The sequence below is a fragment of the Thamnophis sirtalis genome, unplaced genomic scaffold, assembly GCF_051295495.1.
Source record: "Thamnophis sirtalis isolate CommonGarterSnake01/CBP01778 unplaced genomic scaffold, rThaSir2_p1.2 scaffold_3, whole genome shotgun sequence".
Taxonomy (NCBI): Eukaryota; Metazoa; Chordata; class Lepidosauria; order Squamata; family Natricidae; genus Thamnophis; species Thamnophis sirtalis.
The window spans coordinates 177,604,254-177,624,664 of NW_028261383.1; the positions used below are offsets into that span (position 1 = coordinate 177,604,254).

Here is a 20,411-nt window from a genome sequence, read left to right on the forward strand (position 1 = left end):
TGTGCGGGATTAGCTTTGACCAATGAGTGGCGAAGACCAATTCAGGCAGTTCATTAGTGGAGTGACCCATGCCCATGGCACCGAGCCGCCCAGGTGGACCTTGGCACAACCTCATGCATGCGTGCATGACCCCCTGTGTGTGCATGCACAAATCCCTCCCCTCCATACAGGGGGAGGGGTTTGCCCTTCCCAGGCTCCAGGAAGGCCTCCGGAGCCTGGGGAGGGAGAAAAGCAGGCCCAATGGGCCTACCAGAAGATGCAAATAATCCATTTCTGGCTTCCATGGGTGTGGGGGAGGCCGTTTTTGCCCTCCCCAGGCTTCAGGAAATCCTCCGCAGCCCAAGGAGGGTGAAAAACAGGCCCAACAAACCAACCTGAAGTTAGGAAACGATCTGTTTCCAAACTTGTGATTGGCCCGTTGGGCATTTTTTTCGCCCCCACCTCCAAGGCTCCAAGGCTTTTCTGGAGCCTGAAGAGGGTGAAAATGCCCCCCATGCACCCCACCCCCCGAAGCCAGAAATGGATCATTTCTGAACTTCCAGTTGGCCCTTTGGGCCCGTTTTTCATCTTCCCCAGGCTCTGGAGGCTTTCCTGAAGCCTCGGGAGGCCCAAAACAACCCCGGCTCTCCAGAAGGCTAGAAATCAACTGACTGGTGCACGCATATGTGCTGGAGCTGAATGTCAGCGTTACAAATATCAATTAAATCAGAGTCCAAGACATAGCTTTCATCAAAGTTCCAATTTAATAAGAGAGACATACTGGTACAATCTGTGGAAACCCGAATCTGAAAGCTTCCGGGGTTTCCCACCCAGTTGAAAGTTCATGATCTTGCCTCCACACCCCCAAGTCCATCACATGGTCCAATCTTCCACTGCCACACTGGCATTTCCACCCACCCACTTCCGGTCAGGTGAAGAGGTGCAGAGACAAAGACGTCCTAACGACGAGAGATGGACTAGCCTGGAAAGGATCCAAAATATACGTCTCTGCCAGCTTGAGGCTAGAAGTGTTACAGTGTGTAGCCATGATGCAAAGCTAGGATTCTTTGGATTCTTAAAGACTCTCCATCTTGCCAGTAGGCAATTCTGGTGACCTGAGATGAAAGCAGAAGCGGAGGAGTACATGAAGAGCTGCGCCACTTATGCAGCCATGAAAATAAGGCCAGGCAAGCCCCCCCTGGACCCCTGCCAGTCCCAGATGACCCTGGGAAGAAATCGCAATGGATTTCACCGTGGAGCTCCCAGAAAATCATGGGAACACAGTAATTTGGACAGTCATTGACTTGTTTTCCAAGCAAGCCCACTTTATCGCTTGCTCAGGGTTGCCATCAGTGAAGAAGCTAGTGAAGATGTTTGCCAAGCACCTCTACCGCCTGCGAGGTGCTCCCCGGGGAATCATCTCTGACTGAGGAGTCCGGTTCACAAAGTTCTGGTTAAGAGATCCTGAGGTCCATTGGGCCCATGGAAGGACTCAACTCGGCCTTCCATCCGAACACGAATGTAGCAGCGGAAGAGACAAATGCAAAGGCCGAAGAATACGTCCATTATTATGTGGATTACCCACAGGACAACTGGTCAGCCTTGCTCCTGTTGACCAAAGTGGTGTATAACAGTGCTGTCCATAGCAGCACTGGATCAATTCCTTTCCAAGTTACCAGTTCCATGGAATTTGTTCCCACGCCTGAGCTGCCCAGGGAGCCCCCTCCTCAATGTCTTTGACTGAATGGATGGACTCCCTCAAAAGGAGGTGGGAGAAGCACCAAAAAAAGGCATTAGCACATGCGGCAGAAGAATATAGAAAGCAAGCAGAAAAGCGCCGCTTGCTTCGACCCCCTTTCCGTGTGGGAGATAAGTTTTCCTATCTACCAAGTACATACGGTTGAGAATGCCTAGCAAGAAATTAGGACCTAAATTTTCAGGTCTCTTCCCAATAGTAAGAATAATTAACCCAGTTTCAGTTCAGCTCAACCTGCCTCGAATTCTAGGGAAAATATACCCAGTTTTCCACTGTAGCTTGCTGAAACCTGCGACTGGGTCTGCACCTGGGCGGATGTGGATGGGAGGAGCCTGTCTTTGTGGCAGTGACGGATTGGACCATGTGATAGACTTGTGGGTGCTGGGGTGGGGTCTTGAACCTTCAACCTGGAAGCTTTCAGATTCGGGTATTCCCAGAGGTGCCAACATGAAGTGGAACTTTGAGGGAACACAAGCCTCAGAGTTTTATTTACTTTGGGGTACTTCTTGGAACCTTGACACAGATTTCTTTATTGGCCAAGTGTGATTTTGCACACACAAGGAATTTGTCTTTGGTGTATGTGCTCTCAGTGTACATAAAGAAAAATAAAATACATTCATCAAGAATAAAAAGCTGCAACATTTAGTGATAATCAATGTTACTAATTAGCTATCAAATTGTATTAGGAAACAAAAAAAACCAATCTAAATTGAAAGATACAAATGTGAGAACAAGGAAGAGATTTAATTAAAGTGACCCCCTAAGCTATTTAGAAAGGTGATTCAAAGAGGCTTGGATAAACTCCCTGGACTATATAAATGGATTTGACTATTTATGAAACGTAAAGAACTGTGATCAGTGGACTTTGAAGAGTAACCTCAGGTTGGAATAAATGGTTCTTGGGCTATTGACTAAAAGTGGAATTTACTAAAACAAGATAAGATTCAAGAGAAGGAGCAAACGAGTGGAACTTTGATTGGGACGGATTTGATGTTTCAAAGCATAAAGGATATTATCCATAAAAAGCATAAGGTGATGATGGATTTAATGGATGGCATAGATCAAAAATTGGAAAACATCATACAAAGGACAATTAATAATGAACGAGATGCCCAGGAAGGGAAGGAGCTGGTAGAAGGAATGGAGCTGTGATGGAAAACCTATGGGCTACAGGTGCTACAGGTGGCATGCAGAGCCCTCTCTGTGGGCACACAAGTCATCACCCCCAGCTCAGCTCCACCCTCCATGTGCCTCCTGCCAGCCAGTTGGTTTGGGGGTCTCTGCCTTGGGGCCCAGGGGGCCTGCTGGAGATGCACACACATGCGTGGGGGTGGGTGGGGTTATGCATGCATGGTCGGGTGTGTGTGAGAGGAGTGTTGGGGTGCTGCCCCCCATGGCCCATTTTTGCTCCCAGGAGGCTGCAGGGAGACCTACTAGGCAAAAAAATGGGGTTTCCCCCAGGAGGGGTTGCCCACATATGCGTGGAGAGAGCATGTGGGGTCATGTGGGGCGTGCAGGGAGGTTGCACATGTATTGCATTATGAGTTTGGGCACACAGGCATGCTGTCATGTGGGCATGCTGTCATGCGTGTGCCTGTGTGCTTTTGGCAAGGGACAATAAAAAGGTTAGCCATCACTAGAGTGGAGGGAAAGACAGAATTGAGGAATCAGCGGGAAGAAGATAATGAGGCATCATTAATAAAATTAATAATGTTTGATGAACATTAAACCGGGGGGGGGGAAAGTATTTTAAGATATCTGAAGAGAGAAGACTCTTTTGGAAGGGAGACGGGTGTTGGAGCTGATACCTTCAAAGCCACTGGGACACTGGGAAAGGGTGGGAGAAACACCTAATTAGTTAGATTGACTGGGCAGCATGCAGACACAGAGACAGAAAGAGATAAAGGTTTAAGAGAAGAATACGGGAAGCAGGTTAAAAAAGAATAAGAATTAAAGTATTGATGCGGGCAAGAGATGTGGATAGAAGGCTGATAGGAAAAAGAAGAAAGGAAAGCGAAGAAATAAAAAAATCATTTTTTCTCTCCCCCCCACACACTTTTTAATAATGGTGGCATAAGGAGAAATTAGAACAGGCAAGCTTAAACAATATTGTGATTGGTAAACATTGAGCAATTAAATAATGAAAAGAACATATTTAATATAAATGTGTATTAATACTAAAATTATAAAGATTGGGTGAAAGCAAAGAATATTAATAGTTATTTTGGATGTTTAAATAATATTGTGATTGGCATTAGAATAATATACTGAAATTTTGAATAATGAAATAATGAAGGATAGTATTTTAATATAAATAAATTTGAAGAGGGAAATATGAATAAGAACAAAGTATTATAAATGGGAAAATTAGAGACTGAATGATGATACTATTGAGTACATTATGATTTGCAGGGGAATAATAAAGTGGAATAATGACTAATAAAATGATGAAAGAACATATTTTAATACTGGTATAAACAGGTGTATTAATAGTGGAATCATATAGATTGGACAAATGTAAAGAATATGAATAAAATTAGTTTGTATGTTTAAATAATATTGTGATTGTACTTCTGTACAATATTCTGACTGTACTTCTTCAGTGAATCTCACAGTAGTTGTGAAGTGAACGCAGCCTCCACCGTTGACTTTGCTTGCCAGATATCAGCTGGAAATGCTGCAAATTGGGAATATATAATCCTGGAACATTACACTTATTATAAATAAATGCTAGTTGCTAAGCACCCAAATTTTGATCACCTCCCTGTGGGGGATGCTGACTGACTGTAAGTGTTAAGGACCAGTTGTAAATTAATTTTTCAGTGCCACTGTAACTTTGAACAGCCACTAAATGGATGGTTATAAGTCAAGAACTACGCATAGATTTTTCTGCATATGCTGAAAATAGAAATTCATAGTTTATGGCAAGTATGTATTCTTATCTATAAAATGGTAATAGAGATAGAATGTAGTAGAGATGAATTTTGGAAAAATCGCACATTACAAATTCATATGATTGAGGAAAAATTGTTCTGTTAGGTTAGATGAATGACAAACAGAGTACTGAAAAATTGGACCATTCAGAGAATGAAAGTAGTGATTTGGTGAGAATCAACTTAGAAAAATGTCTGTTTTGGGACTTCCGGTTGACATGGCTGTGATACAGACGTGAGTTAGTGGAGCTCTGCTGATTCTACTCAGCAGTGAGTGAGATTTTGAGCCAAGACAGAACCAAAACAGAAGAAGAAAAAAACATGAATGGGAAGTTAAAATCTAAAGTAAAAGTTAAGATTGGACTGGTTATTCTAAAATTTTAAAACATTTTTTTCCTCTTTGTTCTGTTATTCTGCGCAGATGAATTCTTGTGGAATAAACTTTTGGATTTATAAAGTTTGTGGTGAAAGCAGAAGGAAAGAGCAAGGGTGACACCTACTGGCTAGAGAAGATATTACATGTGAAGAAAAATTGACAAACAAGAGCAAGGCACAATATTTTGACTGTAACAGATAGCAAGAAGACTGAGAGAGAAGAACAAAATAACAGCTTCAAGTTGTTTTGCTTGGTCTTTGGAGACAAACAGTGAATATACTGAAACGCTTTGAACCTTGTGGATTATAAATACTTTTGGGAGAGTGAAACAACTTGGACTTGTTTTCTAGAATAAGCGAAATGGCTTTTTGAATGCCAAATATCTTGGTTTACCAGACTTTGAATATTGGGGAATCTGGTAGACCTTTTGGATTACAAACATAAACTGACAGAAGACAAAGAAAGAAATGTAGACTCTAAGGAATCCCTCTGTGTTCTTAATAGACTGATTTCATGGACTGACCCTATGGATTATAAATAGACTTGATTCTGAAAGGGCCGGGGACAGAGACCCCGTGGATCCTTGGCTGGACTTTTAGTTCACGGGACATGTGGCCGTCTAATATTGGTATTCTACATTTACTCAGGTGTTATCGTGTGTGTAAAGAAGCTAATGAATCCAGCTGAACCAGTCACCTGTGTGTGCTTTCTGGATTTGATTTTTGCAACAAACTCTGACAGGTTATGGGCCCAGAGCAGACAGAAAGACTGAATTGTAATTAAGCTGAAAGACTCCCCGTGTGAGAAACAAGGGGGAGAAAGTTTGCAGGATGGCTGTTGAATTTAAGGAGAGTTCCCTGCCTTGTTTGGGACAGAAGAAATATATTAATTGGGCTGCAAAGATGGAATGTTTCCTGAAGGCAAAGGAGCTCTGGGATATTGTTGTTAATCCAACCCAGGGACCATTTGGCAGCTGCAGAGCAGAGGCAGCAGGATAAAGCAATGACCTATATCAGCGATGGCGAACCTTTTTGGCTCACGTGTCAAAAGCAGAGGGAGCGCAGGGGGGTCGTGCATGGGCGTGCCACACCCATAATGCAATGTGTGACCCCCAGCGGGCATGCGTACATGACAAGCGCTCCCCCCATTTTTTGCATTCTTTTTTCACCCTCCCCAGACTCCAAAGGCTTTATAGGAGGGCAAAAACAGCCTCCCCGTTCCCCCCCCCCAGGCCCCCCCCCCAGAGGCTTCAGGAGCTTCCCTGAAGCCTCCGGAGCGCTAGAAACCGGCCCTATGGGCAAACCGGAACTTCAGGAACTGACTTCCAGTTTGCTCGTAGGGCCATTTTTAGTCCTCCGGAGCCTTTGGGGGCCTTCCGGAGGCTTCCCTGAAGGCTCCGGAGGGCTTAAACCATCCCTACAAGCTTGGAGCAGGAGCGGTGATCAGACGGAGTATTGGGACCAGGAGAAAGGCTGGCCGACCCAAGGGTAAAGAAAATTTAAATTTGGAGCTTAAAATATTTGTCCAGAGATTAAAAACAGTGACATTTAGAATACGAAGGGAGGGGGGAAATGGTGATTGCCCAAGAAGATTGTGGCTAATATACTTGGAATTGGAGATATTTAAAATAACAAAAGGGAAAGACACAGAGAAAACAGGATAATTTTACTGAGTGGATTTGGAACTTTGACAAGTTATTGATTTGACTGTATTGTGGGATCGTAAATTTAAAATTTATAACAAAAAAAAATGAAAAAAAAATCTTTAATCTTTCAGCTATTATTGACACATAAATTTTATAGTCCACATTTAGAAGTGAGATTGGTCTATAATTTTTAATTTGCAATAAATCTGCATCTTCCTTTGGTATAAGTGTAATATTTGCTTCCATCCAGGATTTTGGTATCTTAGCTTCTAACAAGACTTCATTATATACTTCCAGCATTGATGGTCCTGTTTGTCTGGTCCTGGCATTTTATTGTTCTTTTGTCTCTTAATCACTTCAGTTAATTCAAACATTGTTATCTTTTCGTTTCAGGCACTTTAGGCAGCCTGAATATTTGGAAGAACAATATTTCTTCCAAATATTGTTTTATTTTATCCTCTGATAGTTCTTCTTAATTGTACACATTTTCATAATAGTTCTGGATTATTTTCTTTTTTATCATTTTGGTGCTGAAGCATATACCCTTTCTCATTTACCAGACTTTGTATCTGTTTCTGTTATTTCCCCCTTTTTAATTTATATGCCAGCCAACTCCCTGGTTTGTTAGTGTTTTCAAAGAAATTTTGTTTTACACTTTTAATTTTTTGTGCCAATTCTTTTTCAATTAAACTTAATTTATGTTTTATTAATTCAATTTGATTTTTAAATTTTTTTTTTTTGGTGTGGTTCTTTCTGTAGCTCTGATTCTAATCTTTTATACTCTTTTTCCAGAGTCTTTTGATGTTGTTTCATTTTCTTTCTTTTTCCTTCCTGTGTAGGTCATGACTAAGCCTTGAAAGTCCGCCTTGACTGTATCCCACACATTTTGCAGTGAGGTCTCTTTAAAAAAGAACTTCATTTCTTTTTCAGTTATTTGTATAAATCCATTGTCCTTTAATATAGATTCAACATCCATCTCATTTTTTTTCTTATATCCTTTCCACTCCTTTCCACTTTCCATCCCTCCTAACTGGACTATGATCTGCCCATATATTCAATTCTATTTCTATTTCTTATATGTTAGTTCTTAACTCAAGTGACATCCATGCCACATCTATTATTGACCAAGATTGGTGTCTGTCTGAATAATATGCACATTGGTTTTTCTTAGAGTTTCTTTCTCTCCATACATCTTGAATGCACATTTCTTCCATTATTATTATTTTTTAAAGTCTTTGGTAGAATTTTCCTTTCTTTTTCGCTTAGTTTTACTACTTCTATAGTCAAGTGTTACATCTACAGTATAATTGGATTAAAATCTCATATTACACAAATGTTTTCATGGTTCATTTCTGCAATTTTCTGATAAAGCTTCCCATTAAATACTTTTTTATTGTTTGGTGCATATATTGCTTTCAGGAGCACCTGTTTATAATTTAATGTTACTTCCACCATCAATATTCTCCCATCTTCTGCAAAAATTTATTTAGCATTTATTGTTTCTTTAATATCTAACCCCTCCCACACTTTTTCTTTTGTTGTGCTAATGAGGAATATGATTTCCCAATTCTGGGGTAATTCTAAGAATTTGCTATGTTGTCTTTTGATATGCACTTCTTGCAAACAAATTATATCTAATTTAATTTATTTTACAATTTCGTAAAAGTTCTTCTCCTTTTCATAGGAGAATTTAGTACACTTATATTAATCAACAATACATTTGTTTCTTCTTCCACTTTTCACTTATAAATGGGCTTTGCTGATCTAGTTGCTCTTGTTTCTCTCTGCTCTTTAGTTCCCAGCTCGTCTTTTTTGTTCAGGGAGAGGGGGAAGCGGCTGACATTGCAGCAACGTGATAAGCTTTCATGGGGCTCTATGTTAAGCTGTCAAATTCTGCCTGCCAGGTGGTCCAAAAAGTGGGGAAGTTCCGTTGATCAAAAGGAGCCAGTAAATTCCTTGTTCGATCTGGAAAAAACCCTCAAACTGGTGGGTGGAAAAGATGGCCCTTACACCGGCCTGACTGAGTCTGTGACGGGTCCAATGAAAGAGCAAGGAAGAAGATAAATGGATCCGTGCTTCATCCGGGTGAGATATTTTCAAGTTTCCAATGAGGAATTTGCCCTAGAAATTAATTCTTATTCTGAAATGAGACTCTAAATGGGAGGAAGTGGTTTTTTTAAATCACTCCTCAAGAATGGTGGCAACTAAGCTTATGAGCTGCTGACAGATCCGAAGGAACGAGAAGAGAGCATTTTCAAGAAATGGATATTTGAATGACCGAGATCCTGGGCTGATTGTTTGTGAACATTTTGTCTGATTTTTAGAGTGTATTTAAGATATTTTTTTAGTAGTGGAAAACTTTCAAAAGTGAATCCTAGCCATTCTGAAAACGGGAAAGTTTTTGAAGTGAATCTGTGTGACAATGAAGAAATAAGAGTAAGGGCGCCATCCACTCGTGGGATCTGGTGCCGGGAGTAAGAAGTCCTTTTAACTGCCTTGGGAGAAGTGAATTGTTTGGGTTTGCCTGGAGCTGAACTGCTAAACCAGACTTGTTGTTGACTTGCGAAATGAACGCCTGCAAACTGTTTACTTTGGACACTTGGAAGATAACAGAAAATTTGTGACTGAAACTCTGAATCTGTGTGGATTATGAATATGTTGGACAGTGCAGCCAGGATCCATGCAGTTCATCCAGGCCAGGCGCACTCCAGTTCGTGCCATTCTTTGCTTGTTTTGCCAACATGTCAGTTTTTATTACAATATTTTCCATCTTGTTTTGTGTTGTTTGTTGTTGAATATCTTTGATCCAGGCGGCAGTGTTGTTGTGTTCCACTGGGTTTTCCCACAGTTCTTTCCAAAAGTTCAAAGTTTTTTCTTTACATGGGTGAATATTAGTTTGGATTCGATTTTCATCAAGGGACCGGTAGAAGAGGTGTTGGTTTCTTCTGAACTGGACATCTTCACGATATTGCTTTATTCGTCCTTCGTATCTTTCAATTTTCCTTGCTGTTGCTATTGCACGTTGTTTTAGTTCTTCCATAATATCCGTTATTGTTTTTTCCTCCAGGTTGTATCTTTTGTTTCAACTATTTTTCAGCTTTTTGTTTTTTAGTTTTCATTCTTTCAAGAAGTTCAGATTGCTGATATCCCCTCTTAGTTTTTTAATTTTATTTTCAAGTCAAATTTTCCACTTTGGTGTTTCAGTGGGGTTTCTTTTTGGGCATTTTATAACCTAGTTCTGCAGTTATATATTGGTTGGTTTCATGTAGTGTGCTGGATGGGATGGAAGTTAAAATGTTGTTCACGGCAATTAACAGATCTTTCCCTCGTTTGCTCTGCCCTTCGCGAATTGATAGGTAGTCTTTTTCTTTCTACATTTTCTTTGAGGTGGTTTTCAATTTTTTCTTTCAGCACTTTTGCTAGATCTCTTAGCTTGACCCTTTCAGGTTGCTGTGCAGGAGGGATCTTCGTCCTGTACGTCCGTTTCTTCCACTGGCTGTTCAATTTGTTCAGGTGTTGGCCCAATTTCTTCAGCTTCTTCATCATCACTTGTTGTTTTCTTTTTAGCCAATATTTCTAGAAGTTGCATTTCCGCTTGTGTGAAAACTTTATTACGGATGATGAAGCGCTTTTGATCCATTAATCTTTGTTCAGTTATGTCACTTTCTGGATGTTGTTCCTTCCACAGTTGCATCGTTCTTTTTTGAAATCTCCTGGCTGTTGTTTCTGCCTGATAGCAATATTTCAGGATTTCTCGATTTTCTTGTTGTTGTTGTTGTTGTTGTTGTTTTGTACAACCAAATTGACTCAGACAATACACTGTTTATTAAGCACTTATGCTGATTAAAGAATATATATATAAATATATTTTTAAAAGAAAATACCTGTTTCAAATATACAGTTTAAGCAGTTAAAACTGCCAGCTCCCTATAAGAATTTGTTTCATCCTTAGGCAAGATACACAAAAGGTTTTGGCACCGTATTCAACGTCATCCCACCCTCCTCCCCAACTCCCCCCCCTCCCATTTGGCTAACTGGGTTTTCTCCTTTTGAACATAAGCAAAAATTACTGAAAATGAATGAGATTTTCCATCTTCTTTTAAATTCAACCTCAGATTTCAGCTGGAGTTGCAGGAAGTTGGGTTTTCTAGGTTACAACATTGGCCTAAAGATCATTAGAATCGTGGTCTCCAATGCGGACAGATTGCAGAGGAATGCAAGAAGATTTACTTGGAAGCAGAAAGGAAATATTAGAACATTTTACTGATATTGGTTTATGTTATCCTTCCTTTTTATTCTTTATTTTGAATTTGATTATATTGTACATAATATATTAATATAACAACACATGCATACAATATGCACACACACAAAGGGGCTTGTGGATGCATACAATATGCACACAGGCACACACACACAGGGCATGTGGATAAACCCACCTACTGATAATCTCAAGAGAATTTGATGAGTGCATTTTGGCAACTATCACAAGAAACTACGCATAAGGCATATAAAAAAAAAATAGTGTTAGTTGTTCAAATTAAAAGAAAAGTTGGTGCCTGTCAGGAAGCTCTGGAATAGGGTCCAAGATGAGGCATGCAAGGCTGGGGAAAAAAAAACCCCTTTTCTATTTTCCTTATTTAGAACGTAAACTTCAGCAGATCCCACAATAAGATACTTTCAGAAGTCCTTTCACTCAGAGCTTACTCTTTGGATTCATGGAATCTACTTCAAGGTACAAGTTTGAACATGTTAAAATATTAGAAACAGTTTTTTCATGCTTTTCCCAGAATTGCTCTCAGATGTTTAAGAACATATATAAATATATACGAACCAAAGAGCTGGATCATGAGGCAAGGACACCCTTGAGACTCCCTGCAGCTCAACCAATAAAATCAGTGGGAAAACCAACCGAAAGCCATGAATCCTAGGAAACTCACGAGCAGACGGGCAGGTAGGCAAACGGCTGCTGGATTGGGCTGGGGGGAAATCATCCAACTCACGCTTGATGAAGATCTTATGACTTTGAAAATCCCAGGAGCCATATTGGATAAGCAAGAATCACTAATTATGGCAGTTAAACCTACCAACCAGACAGAATGCTTCACCATATTTAAAGAGGACAGTTTCAGCAGTTAAACTGTTGGCACCCAGCGGGTCCCGGTCGAGGGTGCAAGGAGATCCCAGCTTGCAAGGAGCGAGGGCGCCTTTAGGCTTGCGCCTTTCTCAGCACTGCTGCAAACCGGGCAGGGATGGCCCCCTCCCAAGGCCTGACCTCGAGTGCCGCCACTGTCATTGCTGCTGCCACTGGATCCCCACTGGATCCCTGCCAGCCTCCAACCATGCACCACAGTGCACTTTAGCTACTGGATAGAGCCAAGCAACTTTTGTGAGGCAGACGCCCACGTCCCGATGCCTAGCGCCTACACCTTCGGAGGCAAGAGCTCCTCTTGATGGGACAGCCGTGTTCGCCCGCTCCGGGCCAAAAGCCTCTTGACCCTGCCCCGCCCAGCCAAGCGCAGCTCACATGCGCCGGAAGGCACCTGGTGGTCCCGGCAGTCTCCCTGGCGATAGGCACTCCACCAGCCCGGGCACAGCTGGAGCCACATGGGCCACTCCAGGAGCCTCAAAGCCTCAGCTCGAAGGCCCGTGCCTGGGCTGCAGAAGCGCCTGCAGGGAGGCCTCCCGGCACAGGTGAGCTGCACTTGGGGGGGGGGGGGGTTGCGAGGCTTCGGGCCAGGAGTGTGCGAGCACGGCCGTCCCACCAAGAGGAGCAGTTGCCTCCAAAGGTGGTGGAGAGTGGTAGGCACTGCTACTGCGGATGGGAGTGTAAGGCGCTTTTGCCTCCAAAAGATGAATGGCCATTATCTTCCTCCCTGGGTTCCGTTTCCTGGGCATACAGAACGAGAGCCCAGGGCCAAGCCCATCAGCCACAGCCACCACTTCCAAGAGCAGCTACTTGGCTCACCCCCAGCACGGTCCGGGGGACAGCAAAGAGCCCCGGTCTGATGCCCCCCGCTTGTCAAAATTGTTCACCACCATTTCGGTGAGCGTAGCTTGATGATGGGGGAGGGTTGTCATGTGACTAAGTGTGTGTGAGTGGCATCAAATTGGCCACACCCACTTAGGCACATGACCCATCACCTAGCCACACCCACCGGACCGGTAGTAAAAAAAATTGAAACCCACCTCTGGTGCAGAGAATGTCATGGCAGGGTTACATCAGGCAAATACCTGTTTTAATTTTGTGCTGCTTTATTCTTTTAACTAATTTTTACTTATTTTATAAGCAGCCCAGAGTCACCTTGTAAGGAAGGTAGCATAAAAATTTAATAAATAACTAATAAATGATAAGTATGCACTGAAATGATGAATCTTCAGAGACAGTCAAATTTATTGTGCAGTGAGAATTTATTGAGTTGGGGAAAGAAACCCTTGCCATAATGGGGAGGAAGGAAATGATGGTCTAAAGGCAGGATGCAAGATAGGCATGTAGGCAAAAATTATCTGGGTCTTCAGAGTGGGAAAAGAAAGAATACAAGCTGTAAAAACAGCTGCAAGAGGAGATGGCTAGCCAGGGAAAATTAACTAAATGAAATAATAGGAAAGATAATTGAATTGGAAAACAGGAAAGGCAAAACTGAAAAACAAGAAAAATCTATTGTTCTAAGAATCCATAAAAAAGCCCAGAACTTAAAACAGGCAATTTTCCAGGAACCTAATAACTTTGAAAGTTGGACCAGAGAATGAAGTCATTATGTTTGTGGTTGATTCTGGAGCCACAGAACCACATTGAACTTCATACTTAAAAGGGTTGAAAATTGGACAATGAAAAATTAGGGCACAAGGAATAGGTGGGCATACAGTGGAAGCTAAAATTTTGAACACATTATACTTAAATCCCAAGAAAAAAGATATGGTATGGTGTGATTTTGTATTGGTGGAAGGGAACTGCGTGCCTGGCCGCCTGGCCCATCCCGGTCATCTTGGCCATAGGCAAGCAAAGACAGTGGGATGGGGCATGCGGGCAGGTGGGGGGGCTATCCAGCGCTTTCAATGGGCTGGATCAGGTGTGAAATGCTACCGGTTCTGAGTGGTTTGCTAGAACCGGTAGGAAAAAGTGCTAAGGTTCACCTGAACCAGTAGTAAAAAAAAGCTTTAAAAAGTGTTTGTGTGTGGGGGGGGGGGGGGAAGGTTTGAATGTTTATTTAATTTGTATGCCGCCCGACTCCCGAGGGACTCCATGACATCTGTGCCACGTGATCATCAGAACCATATTTTTTTCACTTTTTAAAGCATTTCTTTACTACTTATTCACCGGAACAGGTAGTAGTCAAAGGTGCTTTAAAAAGTGGGGAAAAAATGGTTCCAACGATCGGCAGCCCCTGCATGCTCACTACCTCCTGTGAGCATGCGGGGGGGGGGGCATCTGGCTGGGTTTGGCTGTGGCAGCAGCGGCTACTCCCTCACAGTCTCTGAAGCGGCCCTACGGGCCAAATCTGGGCCTTGTATTTGACAGGTCTGGTTGAAGGCTTCCTTCCTGCCCTCAAACAATAAGGCAGGTGGGTGTGAGTGAGCAGCAAACCGGGCCACAGATGGCATCGGTTTGTGTGCCTGGCCTTAGACCTGACCCTGCCAACTTGGGCCCTCCCCTGGGCAGGCGCACAGGAAGTGGCAAGCATGCAAGTGCTGGCATCCTGGGTGAAAGAGAAGCGCTCAGAACAGAGTCAGGAGCACATAACAATAAATGAAAAGCATCTGTAGATTTCAGACTGAGTAAGTCTTTCCACAATAGGTACTTGAAAGTCCCTCAGGAAAAAAAAACAGAGAAGGTTCAGAGATTAAGCTTTGTGATACAATGCAGCAATGGGCAAGCAGAATTTAGTTCCATGTAGAAAGCAAAAGCGCTGTACTCAATAAACAGAAACATGTTATTTACTATGCACTATTCCATCATTTCCACCCTTAAAATAGAAGAAATGCTAGTACTTACCTCATACAGCTGACCCATAGTAGCACTGGTAGGAGGAATAGTATTGTTGACAAAGAAGAACAAGGCATCTTCTGGCCTCAAGTGGATTCGCTTTCGAATCAAGAAATAGAATTGACCAACTAGAAAAGATAGAAGAGGTAAGAAATAGTAAAGAAAAAATGCACCAGGTATACAGTAGATAACTCCCAACTCCATTTGGTTGATGCAAAAAGGCATTTTTACTAGGAGATGCTGATTGCAGTAAACCCAAGTGGAAATTTAAAATTCCCATGCACCAATACAGAAGTAAACCTCTGGTTTCCCCTGGTTTTCAAAAAAGAAGGGTTCTTATCTTTTTCTTTCCTTTTCCAACTCTTGCCAAAATATTTTCCACAAGCACCAGCAGTACACTATTTGTGACCTTGAGTCTTTATCAGATTTTAAAAACAAGTTCCAAACCCTTCTGTTGCAAAGTCAGTGTAGTCAAATAGGAATGAACAAAGGATACATTGTTACAACAAAAAAACTTCAGACGTAGGCTTCCAAGTGGCAGATTCAACTATTTTTTTAAAACTTTTTCCTTTAGTATCTTTAATATAATATTATAACAAGTAGAAGAAGTTTATTAAAGTAAAAAAAGTTTTAATTTAAGCCAAAAAAAGTTAAAGTAGTAAAAAGAAATAGAGGAAAAAAGATCAGTCCCTTCACCTCAAATGGAGAAACAGGAAACGTTGCAATCACTTCAATCCACAAAACATCGTTACAGGCAAGAGCAAAACACTTTCTAAGGCAGTCCAGTAGGGATTAAATTCACTGCTTTGTTCTTACTTAAGGGACTAATTTAGCTTAAGAAAAAAAGTTTCTTAGGGTAATCTTCTAAAAGAAAGAAAAAAAACCTCACCAGATGGAACACTTTCACTTCTCTTTCTTTCCGGAGCCATCTCCAACTATGTCAGTCTGGGGGCTGCCTGTTTGCCGCCGGTTGGAAGCGCTTCCCTTGGATCGATCAGGGACTTTGCGATGTCCCTGCGACCAGCAAGGTCTTGTCTTCCCAGTCACCGTCTCTTCGGGACGGTTTAGGTCCTGCCGGACCATCCAGGGGCAAAAGTGTCATCGGCGGATTTGGACTGTCGAGTCCGCACAATGTAACATTGCGACGTTGGCTCCTCCTCCCTCTGGGAACCTAATGGGTTCTCTGCCTCTTCTATGGCATACTTAACCAATCTTGAAGTACCTGATCATCAAAGAGCCTTTACTTTGGCACAATGTCACACCCTCCTCACAATGTCCTGGAAGTTTAGTACAAAACGATCCCCTGCCTAAAAATATCAATGTCTCTGTGACTCTGGACACATGGAAACTATAAAACATCTACTATAGAACGTATTACAGAAATAATCTAGCCTCATCTCACCACTATTGCATAAATACCTGGACAGACAGGATAATTCTACACCTCCCTGTTGCTCCCAGATATTAAACCTGTCACAACATACAATGTTGTCAGGTTCTGTTTAGCTGCATTTGAAATTTGTCAGAAAACCACAAATTTGCCACAAACCAGATTTAATGAGCACCTAGTTTATCATTATAGAGTGCTTAGTATTATGATAGATTTAGTTTGTCATGCTCCCCTATCTCCAGCCGTTGCTCTTAAACCTCCTTCTAGATCCCTTTAAAGATTATTTTTAGATGTTTGTTCTTATACTTTTCAGCTTTTATATATATATAATTTTATTTTATCGCATTTTTATACTTTTGAATAGTAAAGATTTGGTTTGAACCCCTTATCAATTTGGCTGAGCTAAAAAAAAAGAGTGATGGTCCCAAAGTCATCAGGTAAGCTGCCAAGACTGAAATCGAAATTAATCCAACTGCTAGTTATCAGGTCATACAGTTCAAGTGCATGAAAGAAGACATTCTTACCAGTGAGATCTGATGGGACAAGGTACTTCCTCTTGTCCAGATCAGGGACTCTTGCTTTGGGAGCCTTTTCCACTATAACCTAGGGAAAGGAAGAAAAAATAAATAGGCTTCTTCTGAAGGGACCATATCCTTATAAAACAAGTGTGGGGCTTCTCCTCATAATGTGGTCAACAATTCAACTCTCTCCCATTATCACCATGTTCCCCATCTTTTTGAACAGATAAATAACACATACGTATGAAAAATATTACTGTAATATTTGAAAGAAAAAAGCCAAGGGTCAAGAACTGATACAAACCTTTAAAAAAGAATCTAAAGGATATTCATTGATTTAGTATTTAATACAAGTAGCACTTGACTCACAACTGTTCACTTAGTGACCATTTGAAGTTACATTGTCACTGAAAAAACTGCAGTGATTCACTTAACAAATGTAGTCAAAAAAAAGGAATAAAATGGGGCAACATTCACAACAAATGTCTCATGTAAAAACATGCATTTTAGGCTGAAAGTTGAGGACTGTCAGGTACTGCCTCTCCCTCCTGTTCAAGGAAGCATGGACTCTTTTGAAACTTTAGCATTTTGAAAGGAAACTTATTGAAAGGAAATGAATGCAAGACAGTGGTAACCCCCAGGCAATTCCATTAGGATAAAGTGGTTAGAAACCCCTCCTCTCAGTTTGATGTTGAATGAGCCAATCCACAGGTGTGAAGATGTTGTGGAAATGGCTGTCCTGGGAGAGAGAAAAGGATTTGTTCCCATGCATTTCTCCTGTGAGGCTTCCAAATTGAAGAAAACAGATGGCCTTCCCCTCTTATACATCCCTGCTGTGACTCAGCAGACGTCTTCTATCGACTAAAGTTTTCCTCTTTCGTTGCTGTGGGTATTTTTATAATTCATTTAAAGATTGGACTCTTTTTTCTAACTTGAATTACAAAAAAGGTCCAAAAGGAAATTAGATTTTCAACAGTATTATCACTGCTTGGAGTCTGGGAGGGTTTGTTGATTGGAGTTTGTGTATTGAAAATGGAACACTTTTTTTCTCCACTGATAGTTTTGACTTGGCACTACAAGGTTTCAATGCTTGGCTACAGAGAGTGATAAGAAGGAAAGCACACAGATGTCCCTTTGAAGTATATTTTTAATCAGAGAAAAGTGAAAACAAACGTTCTTTGTGAATCTATGCTTTAATTTTATTAACCTTCCAAGCTAGAACAGCTGTGTTTGTTAGAATGGCACAATTTCAAAAGAAAATAGAAATCTCAAGTTTGCAAAAGATACTTTCAGAAATACAGAAATTATCAAATACATATGAAAGAATAGAGAAAAAACTGAAAGATTTAGAACATATAACAACAAAATATGATGAAGAAATTGAGGATTTCTATCAAATGCAAAATGGGGTGGTTAAAATTCAAAAAATTGAAGTGGAAAATGAATATAAAGAGATTAAACCTGCTGATATTTATGGTGATTGGTTTGTCTCTGAAAATGGAAAGAATGGAATATTGAAAGAGGAATTAAATGGAGGGGAAATCTATTCCAGAGGGCAAGATACAGAAGAAGAAAAAAACCCAAAGAATCTATGGATTTAAAGAGAGAAATTCTATTAGCAAAAGCATTGATAACACTGCTGACAATGAAAGATAAGCTGTATTAAGAAACAGAAAGAGGGCATCAAGATTACATGATAGATCTTATAAGCAAGGAGTTGCTAACAAGAGTCTATACAAAGCTGACCAAGAAGATGATTAGAGGACTGACACCACAAATGGCAGAAGATGTGAGCCAAGGTGGCGCAGTGGTTAAATGCAGCACTGCAGGCTACTGCTAGATCAGCAGGTCAGCGGTTCAAATCTCACCGGCTCAGGGTTGACTCAGCCTTCCATCCTTCCGAGGTGGGTAAAATGAGGACCCAGATTGTTGGGGGCAATATGCTGACTCTCTGTAAACCGCTTAGAGAGGCCTGAAAGGCCTATGAAGCGGTATATAAGTCTACTGCTATTGCTATTGCTATTGCTATTGTTTTGCTATTGGAAAGATACAGGTTGATAGATGGAAGAATATAATTTAAAACTAGTTAAACTTAGTGAAATTTATTGACAATAGATATAACTTAAATAAATAACTAATAATGTTACTAATGTATACAATGTGTAGTGTTATGATGAGTATAATTGGATATGAATATTGAATGGTACCCATGCAAGGAAGATTAGCAATCTCTTTGGATCATAAAGGATAATAATAATAATAATAATAATAATAATAATAATAATAATAATAATAATATTGTCAATTGGCCAGGCAACTGAATGAAATTTTACAAAAGGGCCAAATTGATGAATGGTTGACAACTGGAAAAACATACTTGATTCAGAAAGATGCAACTAAAGGAACAACACCTGAAAACTACAGACCAATAACATGCTTGCCAACAACCTTCAAATTACTCACAGGCATTATTGCAGATAACATGATGGATTATTTGGAAACAAACAACATCTTGCCAGTAGAGCAAAAAGGCAACAAAAGAAGGAGCAGGGGCACAAAAGATCAGCTCCTAATTGATAAAATGATATTAGAAAATTGTAAGAACAGAAAAACGAACTTGAATATGGTCTGGATTGATTACAAAAAGGCATTCAACTCATTGCCACATAGCTGGATCATAAAATGCTTAGAAACAACTGGCATTACCAAAAATATTACATCCTTTACTGAAAAGGCGATGAAACAATGGAGAACTGAGTTGGCAGTAGGGAATGAGATCTACGGAATGGTTAATATCAAGCGAGGAATTTTCCAGGGTGATTCGCTTTCACCTCTTCTCTTCATCATCACAATGATCCCACTATCAGTAATCTTAAAAAAAATGAAATTAGGCTACCAAACAGCCAAAGAAACTGAAAAAAATTCGCATTTACTATATATGAATGATTTGAAACTCTATGGAAAGTCAGAAATAGAAATCCAATCATTGACAAACACAGTCCGAGTATTCAGCACCGATATTTCAATGTAGTTTGGCATGGAAAAATGCACCACTGTATCCATAAAAAGAGGCAAAATCACTGCATGTGAGGGAATTGAAATGCCCAATGGCCAACTAATTAAATGCAAAGAAAATGAAGCCTACAAATACTTAGGCATTCTGCAGTTGGATAACATCAAGCATGGAGAAGTAAAAACTATTGTCAGGCGAGAGTACACCAACAGAGTTAGGAAAATTTTGAAATCTAAATTGAATGGTGGAAATACAATCAAGGCCATAAATACCTGGGCAATACCAGTTATAAGATACACAGCTGGTATAGTTAACTGGACACAAGCTGATTTGGACCTTTTGGACCGAAAAACCAGGAAACTAATGACAATGCACTACAGTTTACATCCACATGGTGATACTGATAGACTATACCTGCCCCAAAAATCAGGTGGCAGAGGATTATTACAAGTGAAGCAAACAGTTGAAGAAGAAAAACATGCACTGGCTGATTATTTAAAAGAAAGTCAAGAACATCTATTAATCAAAGTAAAGAACAAAAAACTACTGAAGGCCCAACAGACAAAACAAGAATACAGAAAAGATGTGATAAAATCAAGAATGGAGAGTTGGCAGAACAAAGCACTGCATGGCCAATTTCTGGAAAAAATAAAAGATAAAGTGGACAGTGAACAAACTTGGTTATGGTTAACAACTGGTACATTAAAGAAAGAAACAGAGTCACTAATCCTGGCTGCGCAAGAACAAGCTATCCGCACCAATGCCATTAAGGCCAAAATCGAAAAATCCTCTGATGATGCCAAATGCAGACTTTGCA

General features: G+C 40.7%; 1 protein-coding gene across 1 annotated transcript in view; it reads right to left on the bottom strand.

The window, feature by feature from the left end:
* The window catches only part of GABARAPL1 (GABA type A receptor associated protein like 1), a 40,840-nt gene that overhangs the window by 9,993 nt on the left and 10,436 nt on the right, over positions 1–20,411 (bottom strand). Inside the window, exons 2-3 of the mRNA XM_087711105.1 lie at positions 16,588–16,666; positions 14,683–14,801 (exon numbers count right to left, since the gene is read on the bottom strand). Coding sequence (XP_087567231.1) covers positions 14,683–14,801; positions 16,588–16,666 — 198 coding nt within the window. The remainder of the gene's footprint in view (positions 1–14,682; positions 14,802–16,587; positions 16,667–20,411) is intronic.